At 52.6% G+C, this 18,931-nt stretch overlaps 1 protein-coding gene across 1 annotated transcript in view; it reads left to right on the top strand.

Moving 5' to 3' along the window:
* The window catches only part of Ablim2 (actin binding LIM protein family member 2), a 126,529-nt gene that overhangs the window by 65,034 nt on the left and 42,564 nt on the right, over positions 1-18,931 (top strand). The window contains exons 7-11 of the mRNA XM_052199151.1: positions 3,320-3,407; positions 7,320-7,378; positions 10,226-10,282; positions 11,533-11,610; positions 15,549-15,698. Of these exons, the coding sequence (XP_052055111.1) occupies positions 3,320-3,407; positions 7,320-7,378; positions 10,226-10,282; positions 11,533-11,610; positions 15,549-15,698 (432 nt within the window). The remainder of the gene's footprint in view (positions 1-3,319; positions 3,408-7,319; positions 7,379-10,225; positions 10,283-11,532; positions 11,611-15,548; positions 15,699-18,931) is intronic.

The raw sequence follows: 18,931 nt of genomic DNA, 5'->3' as shown, positions 1-18,931 counted from the left end.
TTGGACGGTTTTGCTGTTTTGGATCTTGTAGTTAGGTCCTCCCGTCTGTTTATGGGACTCTTACACCTGGGTGAGACACGTGGCAAGGAGTGGCCAAGTGCACCTGTTGGGATAACCTTTCTCTGTTGTTTAACAGCGTGTGAAGTGGTGTCTATATTTTCAGTGGTTAATTCTGAGCTGGCAGAGAGCAACCTTCTGGCAGGATCTCGGTATTGTCATTTCCATGGCCCATCACAGCCACAGAAACACTGTCCTTATAAATACGTGTCCTTCCAAATCTGCTCAGATACTTAAAGGTCAAACAGCGCTCTATGCCTAAAGGCAATCTAGAATTGTATCTGAAGTTGTCTTGCTGCTGATTGGTTGTAGTAAAGATCTGAATGCCAATAGCTGGGCAGGAAGTAGGAGGAGGAACTTCTGGGCAGAGAGAATGATGCAGGGGCAAAAAGCAGAAGCTGGAGACTCAGAGAGTGGACTTGGAAAGAAATAGACATGTATTGCAGTGGAGTAGAGAGGCTTAGAGCTAGCCAGATAGTTCTGTCTGTCTGTCTGTCTGTCTGTCTGCCTGCCTATCCATCTATCTATCTATCTATCTATCTATCTATCTATCTATCTATCTATCTATCTATAGTTTAGTATGGGTGGGTTGTGGGCAAGATAGTGAGGCTAAATTAGATGAGCTAGCTGGGAGGAGATTGTCTAAGCAAAAGGCCTAAGCTTTAATCTATATAGACGACTCCATGTCATTATACTGGTGGCGAATCTGAGAAAGTCCCACTATATGTGCCTGGATACACTTCCACAAATCAGACACACTCAAGTAACCATACCCCAGCTAGGACCAAGAGCACACCCAGCCTCTGCAGACATCTTCCTGTCACCACAGGATAGTCACCCCTCCGAACAGTCCCTCTCCCTCGGACCCTGACAAACCTGAGTCCGACTCCTCTGTGATGGCTCTCTCCTTGCTGTGCAGACCGTCTGCATCCTCTGTTCTTTGTTCATGGCATGAGGGTTGAGAGGATATGTGACTATATGATCTGCACCCCATAGTCAAGGACTTTTGGGTAAGGTTGGGAGTCACGTCTGAAACGTGTGCACTTGGGGGCCCAGTGGGCAGCGATCCCAGCTCCACCGTCTGCCCACAGGATGATCTTGTTCAAGCCACCTCCCCAAACCCCAGGCCTTTTACGACAGTGAAGGCCTATACCCACAGTTCATTATATAAAGGACTGCCACAGCACTGAAGGGGGGCTAATAGTGTGGAACTGAACAGTATGTTGCAGTGTAGCAAGTCACAGACATGGCAGCAACTGTTAAAGGCAGAAATCCTGTCTGTCACCTCACTCTGTGCGTCCCTATCTTTCTCCATCTCTGTTTCTCTTTGTCTCTCTGTATTTCTTTCTCTCCCTCTGCCTCTGTCTCTCTGTCTTTCTTTCTCTCCCTCCGCCTCTGTCTCTCTGTCTTTCTTTCTCTCCAGTGTGTTTATATTTCTGTGTATGGAGCTTGTGTGGGATGCCTGAAGAGGACAGGATGGCCTGGAGCTGGAGTTACCAACAGTTGTGAGCTGCCCAACTTGGGTGCTAAGAACCGAACCCAGGTCCTCCGGAAGATCAGCAAGTTCTCTTTACCACGGAACCAGCTCTCCAGCCCTGAGCCTAGTATTTCAGAAACTGTTCCTACCAGCGTTCTCTGTTCCTTTCAGTTCATACACGGGCACAGGTGGACACACAGGCTTGTTAACCCTGGGGCTGTCACAAACCTGCTGGGAGGAAGTATGGGGAACTTTGGGAGGGGTTGGGGGCAGGTAGGAAGGTCACAAACTAAGGAGCATAAATTCTGTCAATAAGATAACTTTTCTAAAAATATAGAGCAGTTTTTGACCTTTGCTCAGAACCCAACACACAGTGCCTCCCGCCCACTCACCACACTGTCTACTGCAATCACCAATGACCAGCCCCTTACCTTATCATTCCGGCTGGCACTGGACATGACCAATGTCCATGAGACACTTTAGTCCTGTAGGGGCCATCAAAGTTCAATGCATTATGGGAGGAAGAAACCTGGACATTTGTCCAGCCCTGCTAGCAAAGCTCAGTGCATTCTGGGAGGAAGAAGCCTGGACATTTGCCAAGCAGCAAGGAATGGATCAGAAGGTCTAGGGTTAGGGGACATCAGGGACACTCCTATGAAGGAGGTGGTTTTGGGAGAAAACAAGGCCATTTGGTGAGGCCAGGAGGTGCAGAGGATTCCCAGGTAGCAGGGTAAATACGAACCAGGGCTGGGACTGGGGTCAGCCGCCATGGGTGGGGTTGGTCCTCCACCTTGAGAGTCCCTTTGCCTGAGACATGACCATGGGTGTGGTCTGAGCTGATAGCTGGAAGGGAAACTGCAGAGTAGCTGTCAAGGTCTACACAGGAGAGGAGCACATTCTAGAGCCTCCTCTCTCATATGCAGAGGCCTTGGCCTACTTTTTTTCTAGGGAAAACACAGGCAGGGGAAGAGAGTGAGGTAAGGTGTTTTTAAGATGCCCCCTCCCCCCCACTCCTTCCTACTCAGGAAGGTGTCGATTAAGATTCAAGTTCAGGAGTGGGCGTGGTGCCTCTTCCCATTTTAGGATGCTGTGAGATGCGGCCTTCATTTCTCACACTTAGCAACAGGCCCACCTGCCGCAACCTGGGAACAGCGCTTGTTCCTGAGAACAGTGGAAAGAACATGTTAGGACTTTTTATCTTGGCACCATGAACAAGTAAGCCACAGGGGAGACTTTATAATTAGTGTAATCTGTTTATTGTTCCAGGATTAAAATTTGTGATCTAATTTAACGGTTCTTAAGAACTGCTAAGATAGGAAGTATTGGTCGAGCAAATTGAGGAATTCAGAGATCAAAACAAAACAAAAGCCAAAAACCCCAAAACTGTCCTCCCACTCTCATCGCCAGAGAAATGAAACTGCTGTCTCCTAGCTCCAATTCTTGATGCCACCTCTTGGGCTCTGGGACATGCAGAGGTGAAGGGACCAGGCCCTCCTTTGAGTCTTACCTGTCCACAGTCACACCCAGGAACAGTTGGCTGTTCAGCTGGTCTCCAGAGGTCAAGGGTAAAGTGGGCAGTGGCATTAGGTCTCCCAGGCTTTGAGGCTTTGACCCCTCAGACGCCCTGCTGTCCCGTGTAGCCTGTGCAGATCTATAATCCCGGTGACTGCTGGGCCTTGGATGTGCTTCCCAGATGTGTGCACGGACAGATGCCCACCCTGCATGCCAAGGCCTGCTGGGATCCCACCGCAGTGGCAACACTTATATGCTCTGTGCTTTCCCCAGGCCGGAGAGAAGCACTACCACCCTTCATGTGCGCTATGCGTCAGGTGCGGCCAGATGTTCTCAGAGGGCGAGGAGATGTACCTACAAGGTAAGCATGCAGATGTCACCTGGCATGCGCTGTGCTGGGGGTGAAATTGGTCATGGTGCTGCTAGGAGCTGGTGCTGTCACACACACACACACACACACACACACACACACACACACACGCCTCTACTCAGCCATGTCACCATTGAGAGAGTGAGTAAACCTGAGTGAGAGAGAGAGATGGGGAGAGAGAGAGAAAGAGAGAGAGAGAGAGAGAGAGAGAGAGAGAGAGAGAGAGAGAGAGAGAGAGAGAGAGAGAGAGATCTGGCTACTGAAGAGCAGGCCATGAGGTCCCACCACGGCCCTTCAGGCCTCATCCCCGCTCTAGGACACACAGACCTTTAGCCTTGGCTTCTAATGCCCTGGTCACACTGCAGCAAGACCAGACTTCCTTCCTGAAGTGTAGGAAGAAGCAGCTTTCTAACATTGAAAGCAGAGGGAAATTGGCAGTCAGGAACCCTCTAATGTACTCATAGGAAACCCACCTACTCACCTTTAAAAATCATGTTGACAGGGCAGGCTCAGTGGTTAGAGACCCCCTGCTGCATGAACCTTATGACCTGAGTTTTATCCATAAAAGTTGCAAGGAGAGAGCCAACTCTATGGAGCTGTCCTCTGACCTTTACGTGTGCACCATGGGACACATGCCCCCACACAATACCAATAAAATTAAATAAATTGCAATAGTAGTGTCAAGATGGTACTACTTAGCAGCCTTCATGGCTAAGTCTCATTCCCACAGCGAGCGAGGGCATGATGGTGTAGACCTAGTGAGACTGCAGATGGCCGGGGTGGCAGAGAGGTGATGGCATTGCCAGGTCACTTCCTGCCCCAGGGCAGTATGGGAAACAGAGCAACCAACTGAAGCTGGCGGGTGGCTTAACACCAGTCATACAGGCTGCTTAGGAGCATGCCAGCCTAGCAGGCCTGAGGCAGATGCTATGGCTAATCCCCTTTTAGTCCTGTATCTTAGAAAGTCAAAGAAACAGCAGCATGCTTTCATCTCCAAACTCTACTGGGAATGACATCATTTGGGTGAAGGTGTTGGGTAGTGACCTGGTGCAAGCTTGGTCAGAAGTCATAGCCTTGGTGATTGTCTTTATTGGACATTATGGTGTAGTAGAGAGGAGGGGTCCTTGGGGCAGCCCAGCCATCTTACGTCTCCTCCTAGATGAACCCTTTCAGACGGTGTCTTGTGGTTGCTATTAAACTCTGATTGGAGCGCCCAGTGTTCCTTCAATTCTTTCCTATTGGTTGGAAGCAGAGTAGGGGAGGCAGTGACCCTTGTAGGGGAGAAAATAGTTTTCTCTTCACCCTTGAGGACCCCTATAAGGGAAGGTAGGCGAAGAATAAAGGGCAGACAGAAGCAAATGAATGAGTGTTCCTTGTGTATGCCCAGGAGAGCCAGGGTGACAGTACATCTCCAGGGGTCAGCTTTGATTTCTGGCTCAGATACCATGTTTTTAGCCAAGAGAAAAGAAGATCAGGAAGATATTGAATAGAGGAAGGAGACCTAATCACAGCTTCCCAGTGATGGGGCCCCGCTGACTCCCATCTACCAGGTGAGGTATAGCCTCACACAGAGACCCCTGTACAGACCTGGACTTCCCCTCTGTAGTACTCCCCTTTCTGTTGTATCATTCTTGAGTTTTCTGTGTCCCCAGGTAGCCAGCTCAGAGTGATCTTTCTGCCACAGAGGCTGTGGCTGTCACATGCTGCTGCTGATCACATGTTGGGGTAGCATGTTCTGAACCCCTTGATCTCAAGGGAGAAACTATGTTTTTCTAGTTTCATATCTGCTGTTGTGATAAAAAATATCCTGATCATAGAGGAGGAAAGAGTTAATGGTTCATGATTCCAGGTTAGTCGATAATTGTGGGGAAGTTGAGGCAGGAACTTAAGGTAGCCAGTCACACCCACAGTCAAGATCAGAGAGAAACAAATATGCACGTGCTGCCTGCTTGCTTAGAACTCAGCTAGCCATCTCCGCTCCTATACAGTCCAGGGCCCAAAGCCAGGGAATGACGTCCCCGCCCCCCATGATGGGCTGAGTCATCTTACATCAATCAAAATGTAAGACCAATCTGATCTAGACAATTTCTCAAGTGAAACTCTTCTTGATGATTCTAGGTCGTGTCAAGTTGACAAGGAAAACTAACCAGCACATACATCTAGGGTGGGGATCCTTACTGAGATCAGGGCAAGGCTGTCACCAGAGATGAGCCGGGAATATCACCCATCAGTGACAGTGACCAGGGGTCTGGAGAGAATGATTCTCAGTGACTTGCATTATTCTGGCTAAAACTGGACTAAGTAGTTGCAGAGGTCAAGGATTAGACAGACGTCACAGCCTTGTCTAGATTGGAGTTTAATTAAGGAACAAGAGCTTGTGTCTCCCAGTTCCTATTGAGTGCTGGGAACAGATAGGACATGCAAGCCAGCCCGCCTTCTGGAGCAGTAACCGGAGGGATCTGGTGTGAGGCCAAGGGATCCAGATGCACCAGCAGCAAGGCTCAGAGTGCTGCTTGGAGGAGGCGTGGGCAGGACTTGGCTTGTCCATGGATGAATAGGTGAATAGGAAGACAGAGAATCTGTCAGGAGCCTACATCTAAACTGAGGGTGACACAGAAGTGGCTAAGTCTGGTGAGCTGGTCCTTACCAGACTAGCTGCAGCAAGAGGAGTGAGCTCACCTCTCAATCCCTGCCCAGGGCTAGCAGGAGATAGAGCAGGGGTGGCTGGAGCGGCTTTGCTTCATCCCAGAGGAGGGGACCAGGGGACACTGGCATGAATGGGATACTGGGACTAGCAATAGGGTGGGCATGACCCATGGGCTAAGCGTTGGTATTCCACCTCTCTGGACACTGATTCTTTCTCCTGGGGTCACAGGGACAGCTGAACAGGGCTAGGCAGGGTACCGACCCAGTACCAGCTGTGTCTGTTGCGTGCTGCCCACAGACCAGTGCTGAGTAATGACAGAGAGGCATTCCAATCTGTGTGTCAAACAGGCCTCCCTTTTCTGAGGCAAGCCCTGGGATGATGTCAGATGTGACAGGCTCGTCCCCACTGTCGCCTCTTGTCCCCAAGGCGAGATCCTGAGAATCAGGCCAGCCACTGGGTTGCCCAGTTGGAGGCCCTCTGCAGAGCTTCTACTGTAACCATAAATGGAGCCCTTAGACAGAGGGGTAGCCAATGCCAAGCACAGATAGTGGCTCTGGGACGTGTGCTCATGTGGGAGTGCCATCATCTCAGAAAACAAAGATTCCCTTCACCAGTCTGGGCTGGTCCAGTCATTGCAGTGGGGCCTGCCAGGGCTTTCTGTGGCATGACGTTCAGGATGCCCTCTCAGGCATGGATTTTCCACACCACAATGAGGGTCTGGCCAGTCTAGGGGTGCTTATTTCAGCTCTGAGGAGCTGAAGTCTATGGCCAGGGCCTTGTGTCAAACCCCACCATTCCTGGCCACCCCGAGGCTCTCTATTTGACCACTCATACTTGCTCTCTGAGAAGGTGGTGTCTGACATGTTGCTGATGCCGTGATCAGAGCTCTGGCACATGTGTGTGCTGTGACCCTCATGGTGTCCTGGCCATGAGAACGTCTTCCCCAGCCCCACCTCTGTACTTGATTCTACCTCTGAGAATACGCCTCTGTCCATCTCAGGCTGAGTTGCGTGCCCAGGCTCTCTGGAGTCCCCGTGGCCAGCCTTAGGAGTGACTGGCCCACACTGGGAAGTTCTTCCCTTCCCCTCATGCCGTTGCTTCACATGACTCAAGCTGCTCCATCACAGGTGCTGTGATCTCAGTGTCACAGAGCAGAGGTGTGGAGCCTGTTCAAAGGGCATCAAGCAGGTATTCATGCATGGATTGCAAATCCAGAACTGTGCTCTGATCTTCTCCTCCCGGGAATCTGTCCACAGGCTCCTCCATCTGGCATCCAGCATGTCGACAGGCAGCCAGGACTGAAGACAAGAGCAAGGTTGGTGAGCTTTGTCGCTTCCCCGTGTGTCCTTCTGCACATGCAGGTTAGAGGGAGAGACACAGGCCAGCCCTCCCATGCTTCTCAGATGGTGTCATAGGACAGCCAGGCTCAGGGGACAGAGGGCCACAGGTGAGATGAGTCATCATGCAGGTCTAATGGGACTCCCAAGGGGACCAGATGGCCCAGCCCTGCCAATCTTCTTGTCCAGTCAGTGAAAGAAGATGCCCATGACAATTTGAGGGACCCCAGATAGTCCCTATGGCCACAAGAACATTTGCAGGTCCAAAGTGCACCTTGGCTTAACAGCTCCCATACCTGCATTGATGGCTGGCCTGCCTGCCACAGGGCAAGTTCTTGAGGGCAGGATGGTCAGAACACCCAGCAAGCCCAATGCAAAGATTCCACTCTCTTTCTCCCTTGGAGAAGGACCTGTCACCCAGGCAGCAAGGCCTAACGCAAAGATTCCACTCTCTTTCTCCCTTGGAGAAGGACATGTCACCCAGGCAGCAAGGCCTAACACAAAGATTCCACTCTCTTTCTCCCTTGGAGAAGGACATGTCACCCAGGCAGCAAGGCCTAACACAAAGATTCCACTCTCTTTCTCCCTGTGGAGATGGATATATCACCCCCCCTGCACATATGCAGGACAGGGCACACAGAGCACTGCCACAGGGAAGCTCTGTGCCTGAGAGTCCACTGGGGCTCTGGCAAAGGAGTTGTGTGATTCATTAAACCCACATATCAGCTGCTCCTCTGTGGCCTGAGGCTCTTACCCTAGGGCACAGGTTGGTCTTCCTAACATGGCCACCCATACCATGAGATGATGATCCTGTGTGGCCAGCCCTGTCTGAACACAGCTGCTGCTGAGGCGAGAGAAATGTGAGCTCCTAGGAGCTGAGAACAAAGGTCATCTTCTAGGAAGGGCTGGGTCCTGAACCCCACAGATGCCCTGATGTGTGCAGCAGGGTTGTGGCCAAGACATGGAGAGACAATAGCCTCTCTGGATGGGAAGGAGGCACAGCACTCGGAGGAGGATGTGCTAGAGCCTGCACAGAGATCTGCCCTGGGAGCAGAACTCTAGAGATTTTCAGGGTGGCGCCTTCCTTCTTGGGTGGTTATGGTACAGAGCAGAAGGGAGGGGTAAAGAAGAGGAGTGGGAGGAGGAGGAAGAGAAACAGGAGGAGGAGGGGGAGTGAGAAGGGGAGGAGGAGGAAGAGGAGAGGAAAAGGAGGAGGAGAAGAGGAAGAGGAGTGGGAGGAGGAGAAAGAAACAGAAGGAGGAGGGGAATGAGAAGGAGAGGAGGAGGAAGAAGAGGGGAGGAATAGGAAGAAGGGGGGAGGAAGAAGAGGAGGAAGAGGATGAAGAGGAGGGGGAGGGAAGAAGAAATCTATAGAAGAAACTATAATAGAAGCAAGATAGGCAGGCAGCAGGGAGGAGCACAGAGACCAGCAGGGCACTCTCCAGAATCCTCTTAGCAGCTCTGTCTTTGGCTGTGAGGAGTGGATATACCACCCCACCCATGCATCCACCCCACCCACCCCCACCCCCAGCCCAGTGACTGCCCCACTGTACTATCATCCTATCAAGCCTTTGCTGTGGCTTTCCAGGTAGGAGGCCAGTGAGCAACTCCACATTGCATGCACTGTTTTCCCCAGTGTCTGGTTCTCTCTGCTCTGAGCATCTGCCACCCAGGGCATCCCTGGGTCATCCCTTAGTCACGACTAGTAACGATGTGACCATAGAGTCTGACTCCATCTTGTCTGTAGGGTCCCCTGCGCAGCCCAACAGTTCCGAAGAAGGAGGGAGCCTGGCATGCCCAGAGGCCCCAGACACACTCACACATGCATATGCTCAGGGAAGCATCCTGACCTGTGACTGAACAGAGTGGGGAAGGAGCTGGTACTCTGCTTGCTTCCCTTCCCCCAGCCAGGCTCAAGGACAGGGTAGGTGGCCCATGCCCCACACCAGCTGCAGGAGACAACAGCCTTCCTCACTTCCTCTGGTTCCTGGCCAGATGGGAAGGCCCTGAGGATTGGGTGCTGCCAGGCCGGGGAAGAAGGCAGCCTTGTTTTCTTGGGTCTGTGCAGGAGGGTTCTGCTTCCAGGGCTGTCTGGTCTATACAGCTCTTGAAATGAGTAGTTTAGAAATGAAGGTTGTCTCTTTCAGCCAACATTTGGGGCAGAGGCTGGGTATCCTGAGACCAGCTGGCTTCTTGGTGTTGAGCCCGGGCTCTCCAGGGCTGGTGGCTTCTGGGCTGGCCTGGGGGTGGATGGGACAGACACTTGCCTCTGTTGCTCCCTATGTGAGCAGCTCCTGAGTAAGCATAGTCAGGTTTGAGAAGACCCCTGTCCCTGGGAAACAGGCCACCTGGAGGTGGCACCTGTGCTATTGACCCTTGAAACCTGTCAGTGCGTAGAGGCCGCACCTCCTTTCTACCCAGTGATAAGAAATGGCTTGCCTGTCCTTGATTTAGCAGTCACTTTAACAAGTATTTCTTGATGCGGGCCCTTGGACATCTTCAGTATACTCAGGGGACTCACTCTCCAGAAAGACCCTGGCTCTTGACTGGTCTGTCTATACAGGGTCAGGCCAGCAGGAAGAAACAGGAGCCTTCCTTGTTGTCTGGAATGCCACAATAATTGTATAGCTGTCTCTCCTTCACCTAAGCAGGGGTCAGGCAGGCCCCCTGAGTTGGCACCTGTCAGTGTAACCCAAGGCTGAGGCTCTGAAGGCTACAGGAAAGGCAGAGCTTGGTGCCGAGGGGTCCAGAGCGCAGGACCTACAGAGGGGATGGCAGTGATCTCGAGAGCAAGCCTCACGCCATCCCTCCTCTCTGCCTTCTAGATGCACAGCTCTGTTTGCAGTCAGCCTTGCCCCGGCACCCTGCCCCGTGCCTTACAGGTTTGTGCCTCTCCTGCCCTGTGTGGCACGTCTGGTGTCTGCCTGTTGCCGCTGGTGTCATGCTGTGTAGGAGGAGCTCAGGAGGGGAGGCCTCCTCCAGTCAGGCTTGGTTCTTCTAGCCTGGAGCCTTCAACCCTTTCCTGCTCCTCTGTGGCGGGAGTCAGGGCCTCAGGTGATAGCAGGCCGGCTCCTCCTGAAGCCTCTCTGATTGGACTTGGCAGCAGCATCTTCTTGTTTTCTTGTGTGTGTGTGTGTGTGTGTGTGTGTGTGTTCATGTTCTAAACTCTTTTTGTGATGACCCTAAGCAGATTAGCTTAGTTCCACCCAGTGACCCAGGGTCACACACTGGGGTCCTAGGATAGGGCTTCTACATAGGAAATTTGGGGAAGAAACCTTGGCCCTTAAAAGATGTTAACTTCTGCAAGAGCAGGAACATGGCAGACACCAGAGGCAAGAAAGAGCTTCCTGGGGAAAATGTGACAGGGTTGGCAGTGGCAGGGGTCACTGAAGATGCACAGTGGAAGACAAGAGGCTAAAGGTCAAGGGGTCAGAACTGCCTTCTGAGAGGCAGTGACACTGGTGAAATTCACTTCTTAGATGAGGTGAATAGGAAGCGTGGAAGACAGGGTGTGGGCTAGGACACTAGAACTGGAGAGGGGTGTGGGGCGGCCAGGTGTGGGGCGCTCAGGAGGTCTGTGTGCATGAGGGGAAGGAGGAACTAGAGCTAGCTTGAGGAGGGCTATCTGAGGAGGGCTGGGCCACTGTCAGACTAGAAGGAGGCCTGATGTGAAGTGATGACGTCACTAGAGCAGAGCACAGGTAGGAGGGGAAGGAGAGCTGAGAAGGGCCTAAGAGTCCAGTCAGAGAAGCAGAGGGTGTGGCTGGAGGACTGAAGCTCACACAAGGAGAGGAGTGACAGAGGTTCACTGTGCCATGGAGATCAAGGGGTTGCTAGACACGCCCACCGGCCTCCATCCACAGAGACAGGATCGCCGCACCTCAGCATCCCTTGGAACGTTCCGAGCTTTCAGTGAGCATCGGTTGCAGACACCTCACCCTCACGTGGCCTGTTGTGTTTGTGGCAGTTTCAGCGTGTCTTTGTTCTGAGACTTCCCTCCACCCTCAAAAAGAGAAAATTTCTACCTGCTGAGCTCACTGGCATTCATTCCTGCCTGCATCCTGGAGACACCTCCAGAAGGTTCCTGAGGGCGCCACTCCACTCCAGGTCAACCTGTACATCTCTATTCTAGGAAACCAGGACTTCCTCAGAGAGCATTGTCTCTGTGCCCGCCTCCAGCACGTCGGGGTCCCCAAGCCGTGTGATCTACGTAAGTGAGGGTCATGGAGAGTGCCAGGGGATGGTGGTGGGGTCACCACTGGGCCAGGGCTGTGGGGACTACAGAGGCTGCTGAGAGTGGTCACTCAGCACTTCCCTGGGTCAGAAATGGGTGCAGACTGGAGAGTGACTCAGAACCTCTGTGGCCTAACACATGGACCTGTCTCCCCACTGGCTGGTAATGAGAGAAAGACCATTGCGCAGAGATGCGGTCATAGCACTGCAGGAGGGTGTGGCTGGCCTGCACTTAGAGTGAACCACCAGCACTTGAAGGAAGGATGTTGTTTGCCTGAACAACTGTGCAGGTTCCTCGCTTGTGAACACAGAAGGCTCCTGCTCAGTTCCTCGAGAGAAGTGTACTGGAGATACATGTGTGTGCATGCGTGAGTGTGTGTGTGTGTGTGTGTGTGTGTGCGCGCGCGCGCGTGTGCACACGCACTTATATGTGTGCAACCATCCATGTAAGTATAAAAGAGATTGGACCCATTTTAAGAAGTCTTTAGAATAGTTGCCTCAGACAGCAGGTTAGAGGCAGGAGGGCACTGGTGTCACAGCACCATGTGTGAATGATGAGGTTTGTCATTGAGAGTCCTGAGGCTCAAACTGAAGGGCCGCATAGTAGCTCAAGAAGACTGGAGGGAAGCAGGAGGCAGAGGTAAGCCCCTTCGCTCCCCTCCCCTGGCTCTCCTGGCCAGGCCTTGGATCTTTGGCAGCATGGTAGGGAGATGAGGTTCGCTCTCCCGCACCTGTCTTCAGCCCACATCCGCCTGTGACGGTGAGCACAGGGTCTGAGGGTTGGTAACAAGAAGCATCTTTCCTGGGGTCACTGTGACCACAGTGTGGAGGGAGTGGGTCCCAGAGCCCTCCGAGTCCTCTTGTGCTGAGTCTCAGCCTGTGCCTGTGAGGTCTGGAGTCTGGCTGTGTATCCTAGGCAAGGTGTTTCCTTCCCTCTGTGGGCCTCTGGAGGTTTATTCATAAGCTGGGGTGAACCCAACCCCACTGGTGGTCCAGGGCTTCCTAAGGTTTGGCATGCGAGGCTCCCTGTACAGCTCCAGGCCCAGAGAAAGGATGGAGAGAGAGTATGCCCTCGCCTCCTGAACACTGGGATTCATAGGGGTGTGCCACTCTGGCTGGCATATGCTGTTGCCAGGGACGGAATCCAGGCCTTGTACATGCTAGGCAAGCCCCTAGCAACTGAGCCACACTCCAGCCCCTGCCTGTTGTTGTTGACACAAAATAGCAGTGGGCAGCAGGAAGGAGACACGAGCTCCCTCATTATCCCTCCAGTGCACTCTGTAGCTGGGCTCCCCGCACTGTGACCCATGGTTGCTTTTCTCACAGTAAGTGGGACTTACTGTTCAGTAATGGGAAGCCACAGCGAACAGTAGCTTGGCGCCTCTGTCTGGTGGCCGCCATAGACGTGAAGTGAAAGCCCAGTCACTGAACACTTGATTACTGTGGAGAGTATGTGTTGTGGTGTCTTAAATGGTCATCTTTTTAGTTTGTTTCACAGGGTGTAAAGAAGAAAGCAAAAAGCAAAACCACACATACACACAAACCAATAGCCTTCACCAATTAGAAAGCTTAACCCATTGTCAGGGCAACCATCTAAGGTCTTTGCACAGAAAAAGTAACTAATGCCAGAAGCTATTTGCCAACCACTGATTGCAGCAGGTTTGGGGGGCCCAGGTTGTACAGTAGCCTGAGGGAAGAGGGGGCCACCCAGGACCAGGTGACCTCCTACCTAAGCATTGTGGGCTAGGTGAAGATAGCCAGGGACAGATGAGTTTTTCCTGCCATGGGTACATCATTGTTGGTTACCCAGGAACTGCAAGTCGATGGGGTGTCCCACTGCAGCCTGCAGGACCCCCCACAGAGCATTTGCGTGAGATGGTCATAGCAGGTAAACAGCACATGAAGCACAGTGGATGGCCCGGTGCTATAGGAGGCAGAACCTGGGGTGTTCACCCAGTCTGTGCAGATGCCTGGGGGCTCAGCATGAGGAAGGGTGACAATGCCAGTGGGGTCCTGGAAAACTCTAGCCATGACCCTGGGATATGGGAGAGGACATACAGTCCACAGAAGGGCAGTCCTCCCCAGAGAGAATCTGAAATAGCCCTCCATAAGTGGGAATAGCATATAATAAGCCCTCAGATGAAGGAAGGATGGGAACTACAGGAGCTGAGGGGCAGGGAGTGTGGAATCAGGGCAGAGGAGATGAGGATGAACTGATGTTTAGGGAAAGATCTTCTGAGCTCTGTCATCCAGACAGCTAAACAGTCCCAATGGGGTGGTTCATAGTGATTGCAAACCCTCACTCAGACCTTTTTTTTTTTTTTTTTTTTTTGAGACAGAGTTTCTCTGTATAGCCCTGGCTGTCCTGGAACTCACTCTGTAGACCAGGCTGGCCTCGAACTCAGAAATCCGCCTGTCTCTGCCTCCCAGAGTGCTGGGATTACAGGCGTGTGCCACCACCGCCCGGCTCACTCAGACCTTTTAAGGCTTGCCCTGGGCCCCAGAAGGAATGGCTAGAGGTGTGAAGCACTAGACCTTCCATCTTAGTGCACTTCTGTCTGCCACAAGTCTTAAGGAAGTCCTGGAGTGAGCCTATTGGTCAGGAAGGCTTTGATGGGCAGGGCTGCTGGGCCCTGGAGAGCTTGATAGGTTCCTAACAATTAGTGAAGATGGGAGTGGCCCAGAGGTGTCATCAGGAGAGCCACTTGATGACTGTAGCTGTAGCTAGGGTGGGGCCTGCAAAGGGAGAACCAATTAGGGGAAGGGTTCTAGGGCCAGATGGCTACCATACCTTCCTAGATGAGTGACTCTGGATAAATTGCCCAACCTCTCTGAGCTCTGGACTCTTCATCTGTATACATGGGAGTACTGTGATCATCCCTGCCACAGGCTGAGAGTTTCCGTGTCTGATCCAGCTCAGTATCTGCGGTGACTATTGATGCTTTCTCTCAGAATCCCAGCAGGGGAGGCTGCACAAAGGCTGATGGAGAAATTAGACTTGAGCGGGGAGGAGCTAGCCCAGAGCTGGGCTGGAGGTTGGAAAGAGCTGAGGTGCCCCTGGAGCCAGAGGGGAGGTGGGACTCCAGGTGGGACACTGTCCGAGGACGGTGGGCAGCATGAGCAGGAGCTGTAGCAGCCAGATGGACCTCACCTGAGCCAGCATGGTGGCTCATAGCATCTCACAGTCAGGGAGTCCTGTGGGCCCCACACCCAGCACCCTGACAAATGCTGAGGTGCCATTTTGCTACTGTTTCTCTACCTGCTCAAAACTGTAGAGGCAAAGGGAGAGAGGATGGGAACAAGTGTGCAGATGTGGCTGTGGGAGGGTTGGGTTATGCTAGTGTGTGTGTGTGTGTGTGTGTGCACGCACATGTATGTGTGGCACATGCACATGTGTGCAAGTTTGTAAGAGCCAGTCCTGGTGTGCAAGTAGCTGTGCACATATATGGGACTGTGTTGTAAGCCAGCTGGTGTGTGCTGTCATGTGGAGTGGGTGTTACTGGTACATCCCCTTGTCACCTTAGACAGGCTGGCTCTGCGTGTGCTCTGATGTCTGCCGGCAGGCCTGTGTGCGCATTGGTGTGAGTAGGGGACTGTGTACGTGTACATCTGTGATATATATATATGTTCATACCTATAACTGTGTGTGGTTTTAGGTCATTGTCTGAGTCTCACTGTCAGGCCCTGCATCAATACATCATGGGGACATCCGATGGCTCCAGTGTCTGACTCCAGGGCCATCCTTGTGGTCAGGCCCTTGGCCTTAGATCCCCACCCCACCTTTACTGGGGGCTCGGTGTGTTCACACCCTGCTGGAGCCCTGCAAGCCCTGGCCATCCTCACTGCTGGCTGTGGTGTGGCTCTGGCCTGGCATGTGTCATCAGTGTGCCCCTCCTCTGCTCTCCCCTTCATCAGGCTAAGCTTGGCGATGAGATCCTGGACTACAGGGACTTGGCTGCTCTTCCCAAAAACAAAGCGATCTATAACATCGACCGCCCCGACATGATCTCCTATTCGCCCTACATTAGCCACTCGGCCGTGGGGGACAGGCAGAGCTATGGCGAGGTACGGCTCTTCACCGTGTGTTGCATGCTTTCCCCGTTGCCGGCTCTTGTGGGCAGAGTGTAGTCACTGCCAGCACGCACTGCTTCTTCGCCCCCAGAGAACATGTCCAGCTTGTTTAAGGTACTCCACTCAACCACGCCCCCTCACGGAAGAAGCGAATCTGAGAGTGAAGTGGAGGCGAGCAGAGCTTGGGAGAGGGACTCACACTCTGCCTCTGAGTGTTTTGTGATGATGAAGTGTGTTGTCTTCCCCTTCTGGACCATATGGCCTTGAGCCCACGTCCTCAGACCAGCATCTCCTCCATGGGTTCCTTGAGCCCCATCCCTAGGCTGACTGAACAGTATGTGTCATGGTTCCCCAGTGTTCCTGAAAATAGAAGGCATCTGCCTTAAAAGTCGCATTGCTGTGAAGAGACACCATGACCACCACAACTCTTATAAAGGAAGATATTTAATTGGGGCTGGCTTACAGTTTCAGAGGTTTAGCTCATTGTCATCATGGCGGGGAGCATGGTGGCGTGCAGGCTGACATGGTGCTGGAGAAGGAGCCGAGAGTTCTACAACCTGGTCAGCAGGCAGCAAAAGCAGAAGTATGACACACTGGGCATAGCTTGAGCATATATGACCTCAAAGCTGGCCTCCATAGTGACACACTTCGCCCAGCAAGGCCACACCTCCTAATAGTACCACTCCTTATGGTCAAGCATTTAAACACAAGAGTCTCTGGAGGCCATTCCTATTCAAACCACCGCAGCATCTATCGGTGCTGTTCCTAGGTGAGCTGTCTTCTTTCTACTCAATGCAGTACCTATTAAGTCTCATTTCCTTCTGTTAGATTTTAGTGTGGCCTTGCCTGTGTGTGGCACTCAGGACAAATGATTAACTGGAGCAGGGACACGGTCATTTCTGACACATGCTCCTTTGATTCCCTTCCGTGGCTTCAGCAAAATCTTGTGGGGTATGAGGGCCAAGACCCAGGGGACTGCATATACCTGGCAGTGTTGAGTATCGAGCTTGGCCCCGCAGAGGCTATAGCTCCCAGACAAGCCTGCAGGCTCTGAGGACCACTCGGGGACCCTGAAGAGCAAAGGGGCTAGCAGGTGACCCTCCTGGTGTGCAGTCTGAGGAGGAAAGGGCACCAACCTTGTGACTCCTGTACCACCTGTCTGCTACCTGAGATGACTGTGGGCTTCACCAGCCTACCTCTAGCCTTTGGGCAGCAGGCAGCTGGAGAGAGTCAGAGGGCAAGCAACTTGACTGTATCCCTCTGAGATCCAAAGCCTGGCTTTTTTTCCCCTAAAGTTCACGCACTGGCTATTCCCTGGCTAATCCTCAGGGACTTGGAATTCAAGCTTCAGAGTTGGATTCAAGTCCCACTGTTCTCAGGCCCAGGTGCCAGCAAGGCCTCAGGAAGCCACGGTGGGTGGGGAAAGCTGCCGAGAGCAGCACTGATATGCAAGCCCACACACTGCTGACAGCATTGTCCTGTATCCATGGCACACAACGTTACCGCTCGAGTGTGTGGCATAGAATTGCAGGCACAGGCTCTGGACACCTCTGAGGGTTTTTTCATTATCTAAGACTACACCTTCGAAACATCAAGATCCATGTGACCCACAGATAGTCCTGATGTAAAGGTCTGTCCTTCAGAGGCAGTGGGGCTGCATAGGAGTATATGTATGTGATGCAGGTGTCACCCTCTCCAGTATCTGTCATGCCACAAGCCTGTCCTTTCTGTCATACTGCTTGTGAGACCTGCCTCAGCAGAGGTCAGTACCAGGCTGCCCTGGGGAAGGGGTATTCCCACTAAAATGCTGCTTCCTCCTGTGGTCCAGGATGGTGAGGGGTGGGGCAGTACAGCATAGAACCTCAGGACTCTTGTCACATACAGAGTAGCTGATGGCTTCCTTACTGTCTCAATACCTTATCCTTCTGGACCAGTCTCATGAACAGAGGCAGGGGGTGGGATGTTGTTTTTGTTTTTGTTTTTTTATTTCTATAGTCCAGCCCCTGGGAGTGATTTTTCTCAATTGTACCTAAAAAAGCCAGGGCCAAATAAGGTTTAGCTAGGACTCAGTGGGCCCAGGTAAGCTGCCTCTGGACCCTACTCTCTGGGTGTCAGAAGGAGATGGAAGTGTCATCCTACTAGCAGAGGAGCCATTGGCTAGAAGCATCAGGACTGGAGCCACATTTCTGAGCCTTTGTCTGTGGTTCTCTCCCAGCCTGTGGCCCCAGCTACCCTCTTTCTGCTGAGCCCTACCCCATCTCTCTACTCCAGAGAAAATGAAAGTGATTAGCCCAGGGGGTGTGGCTACAGTGGTCCAGGGGCGTGGCTACAGTGGTCCAGGGGTGTGGCTACAGTGGTCCTTGAGCCACCAACAGCTTTTTGAATTCATGGTCTCTGTGGAGATTGTGGATGCAATCTGGTGGGCTTAGTGGAGGAAGGAGCTGGCTCAAACAGCACCAAGCCACCTCTTGTGCTGGGGTTCCTTGTTAGTTAGAGCCACAGGTGAATGTAGGTGCCTACGTTGCCCATGGTTACCGAATAGCCCTCTTACCCCAAAGCAATCCTGACACAGCGCACTAACAGCTGCTCTGTTGTGTCCACAGTCACCTCAGTTGCTCTCACCAACGCCGACTGAGGTAACCACCACCTACGCCTGCGCTCTTGGTGCTGCCGTCTGCAGGGTTATAGAGATGACCAGCATGGCACCCTGAGGGCCACAGGGCCGTAGCCACTTTGCTGGGGGCCTCTTCCTGCTGGCTGTTTTTATAATCATATCTCATTGCATGTTCCCCCGTGTGTGTGTGTGCAGTCAAGTCGTCACCAACACTGGGGATGTGGTATTGCCCAGCAGATCCTGGCCTGGGTCATGGCATCCGTGGGTGAACTGGGGTCCACTTCTTGTCCCAACTAGATATACAGGAAGCTCTGGGCCCTTGAGGCTGGGCACTCTGAGAACTGAGATCTCAAATAAGCTTCGCAATACCAGCCTCAGGCTTCTCCTTTTCCTCAGAATCAGCGGTGCAGGGTGTGGCCCGGAGACTCTAGTCTGGGTGGCAGAGCCCAGGACTGGGAAGGGCATAAGAGCATGGCATACTTTTGAGCCCTCTCTCTGTGCTGGGCACAGTTGTAATCACTTTATACCTAATTCCTTTACCCAGATCAACACCCAGAGGTAGTTTCTAGTTTCCTGTTCACCAATAAAGTAACTGGGACCCAGATGCCAAGTA

The sequence above is a fragment of the Apodemus sylvaticus genome, chromosome 11, assembly GCF_947179515.1.
Source record: "Apodemus sylvaticus chromosome 11, mApoSyl1.1, whole genome shotgun sequence".
Lineage (NCBI taxonomy): Eukaryota > Metazoa > Chordata > Mammalia > Rodentia > Muridae > Apodemus > Apodemus sylvaticus.
This window is presented reverse-complemented; position numbering and strand designations above follow the sequence as displayed.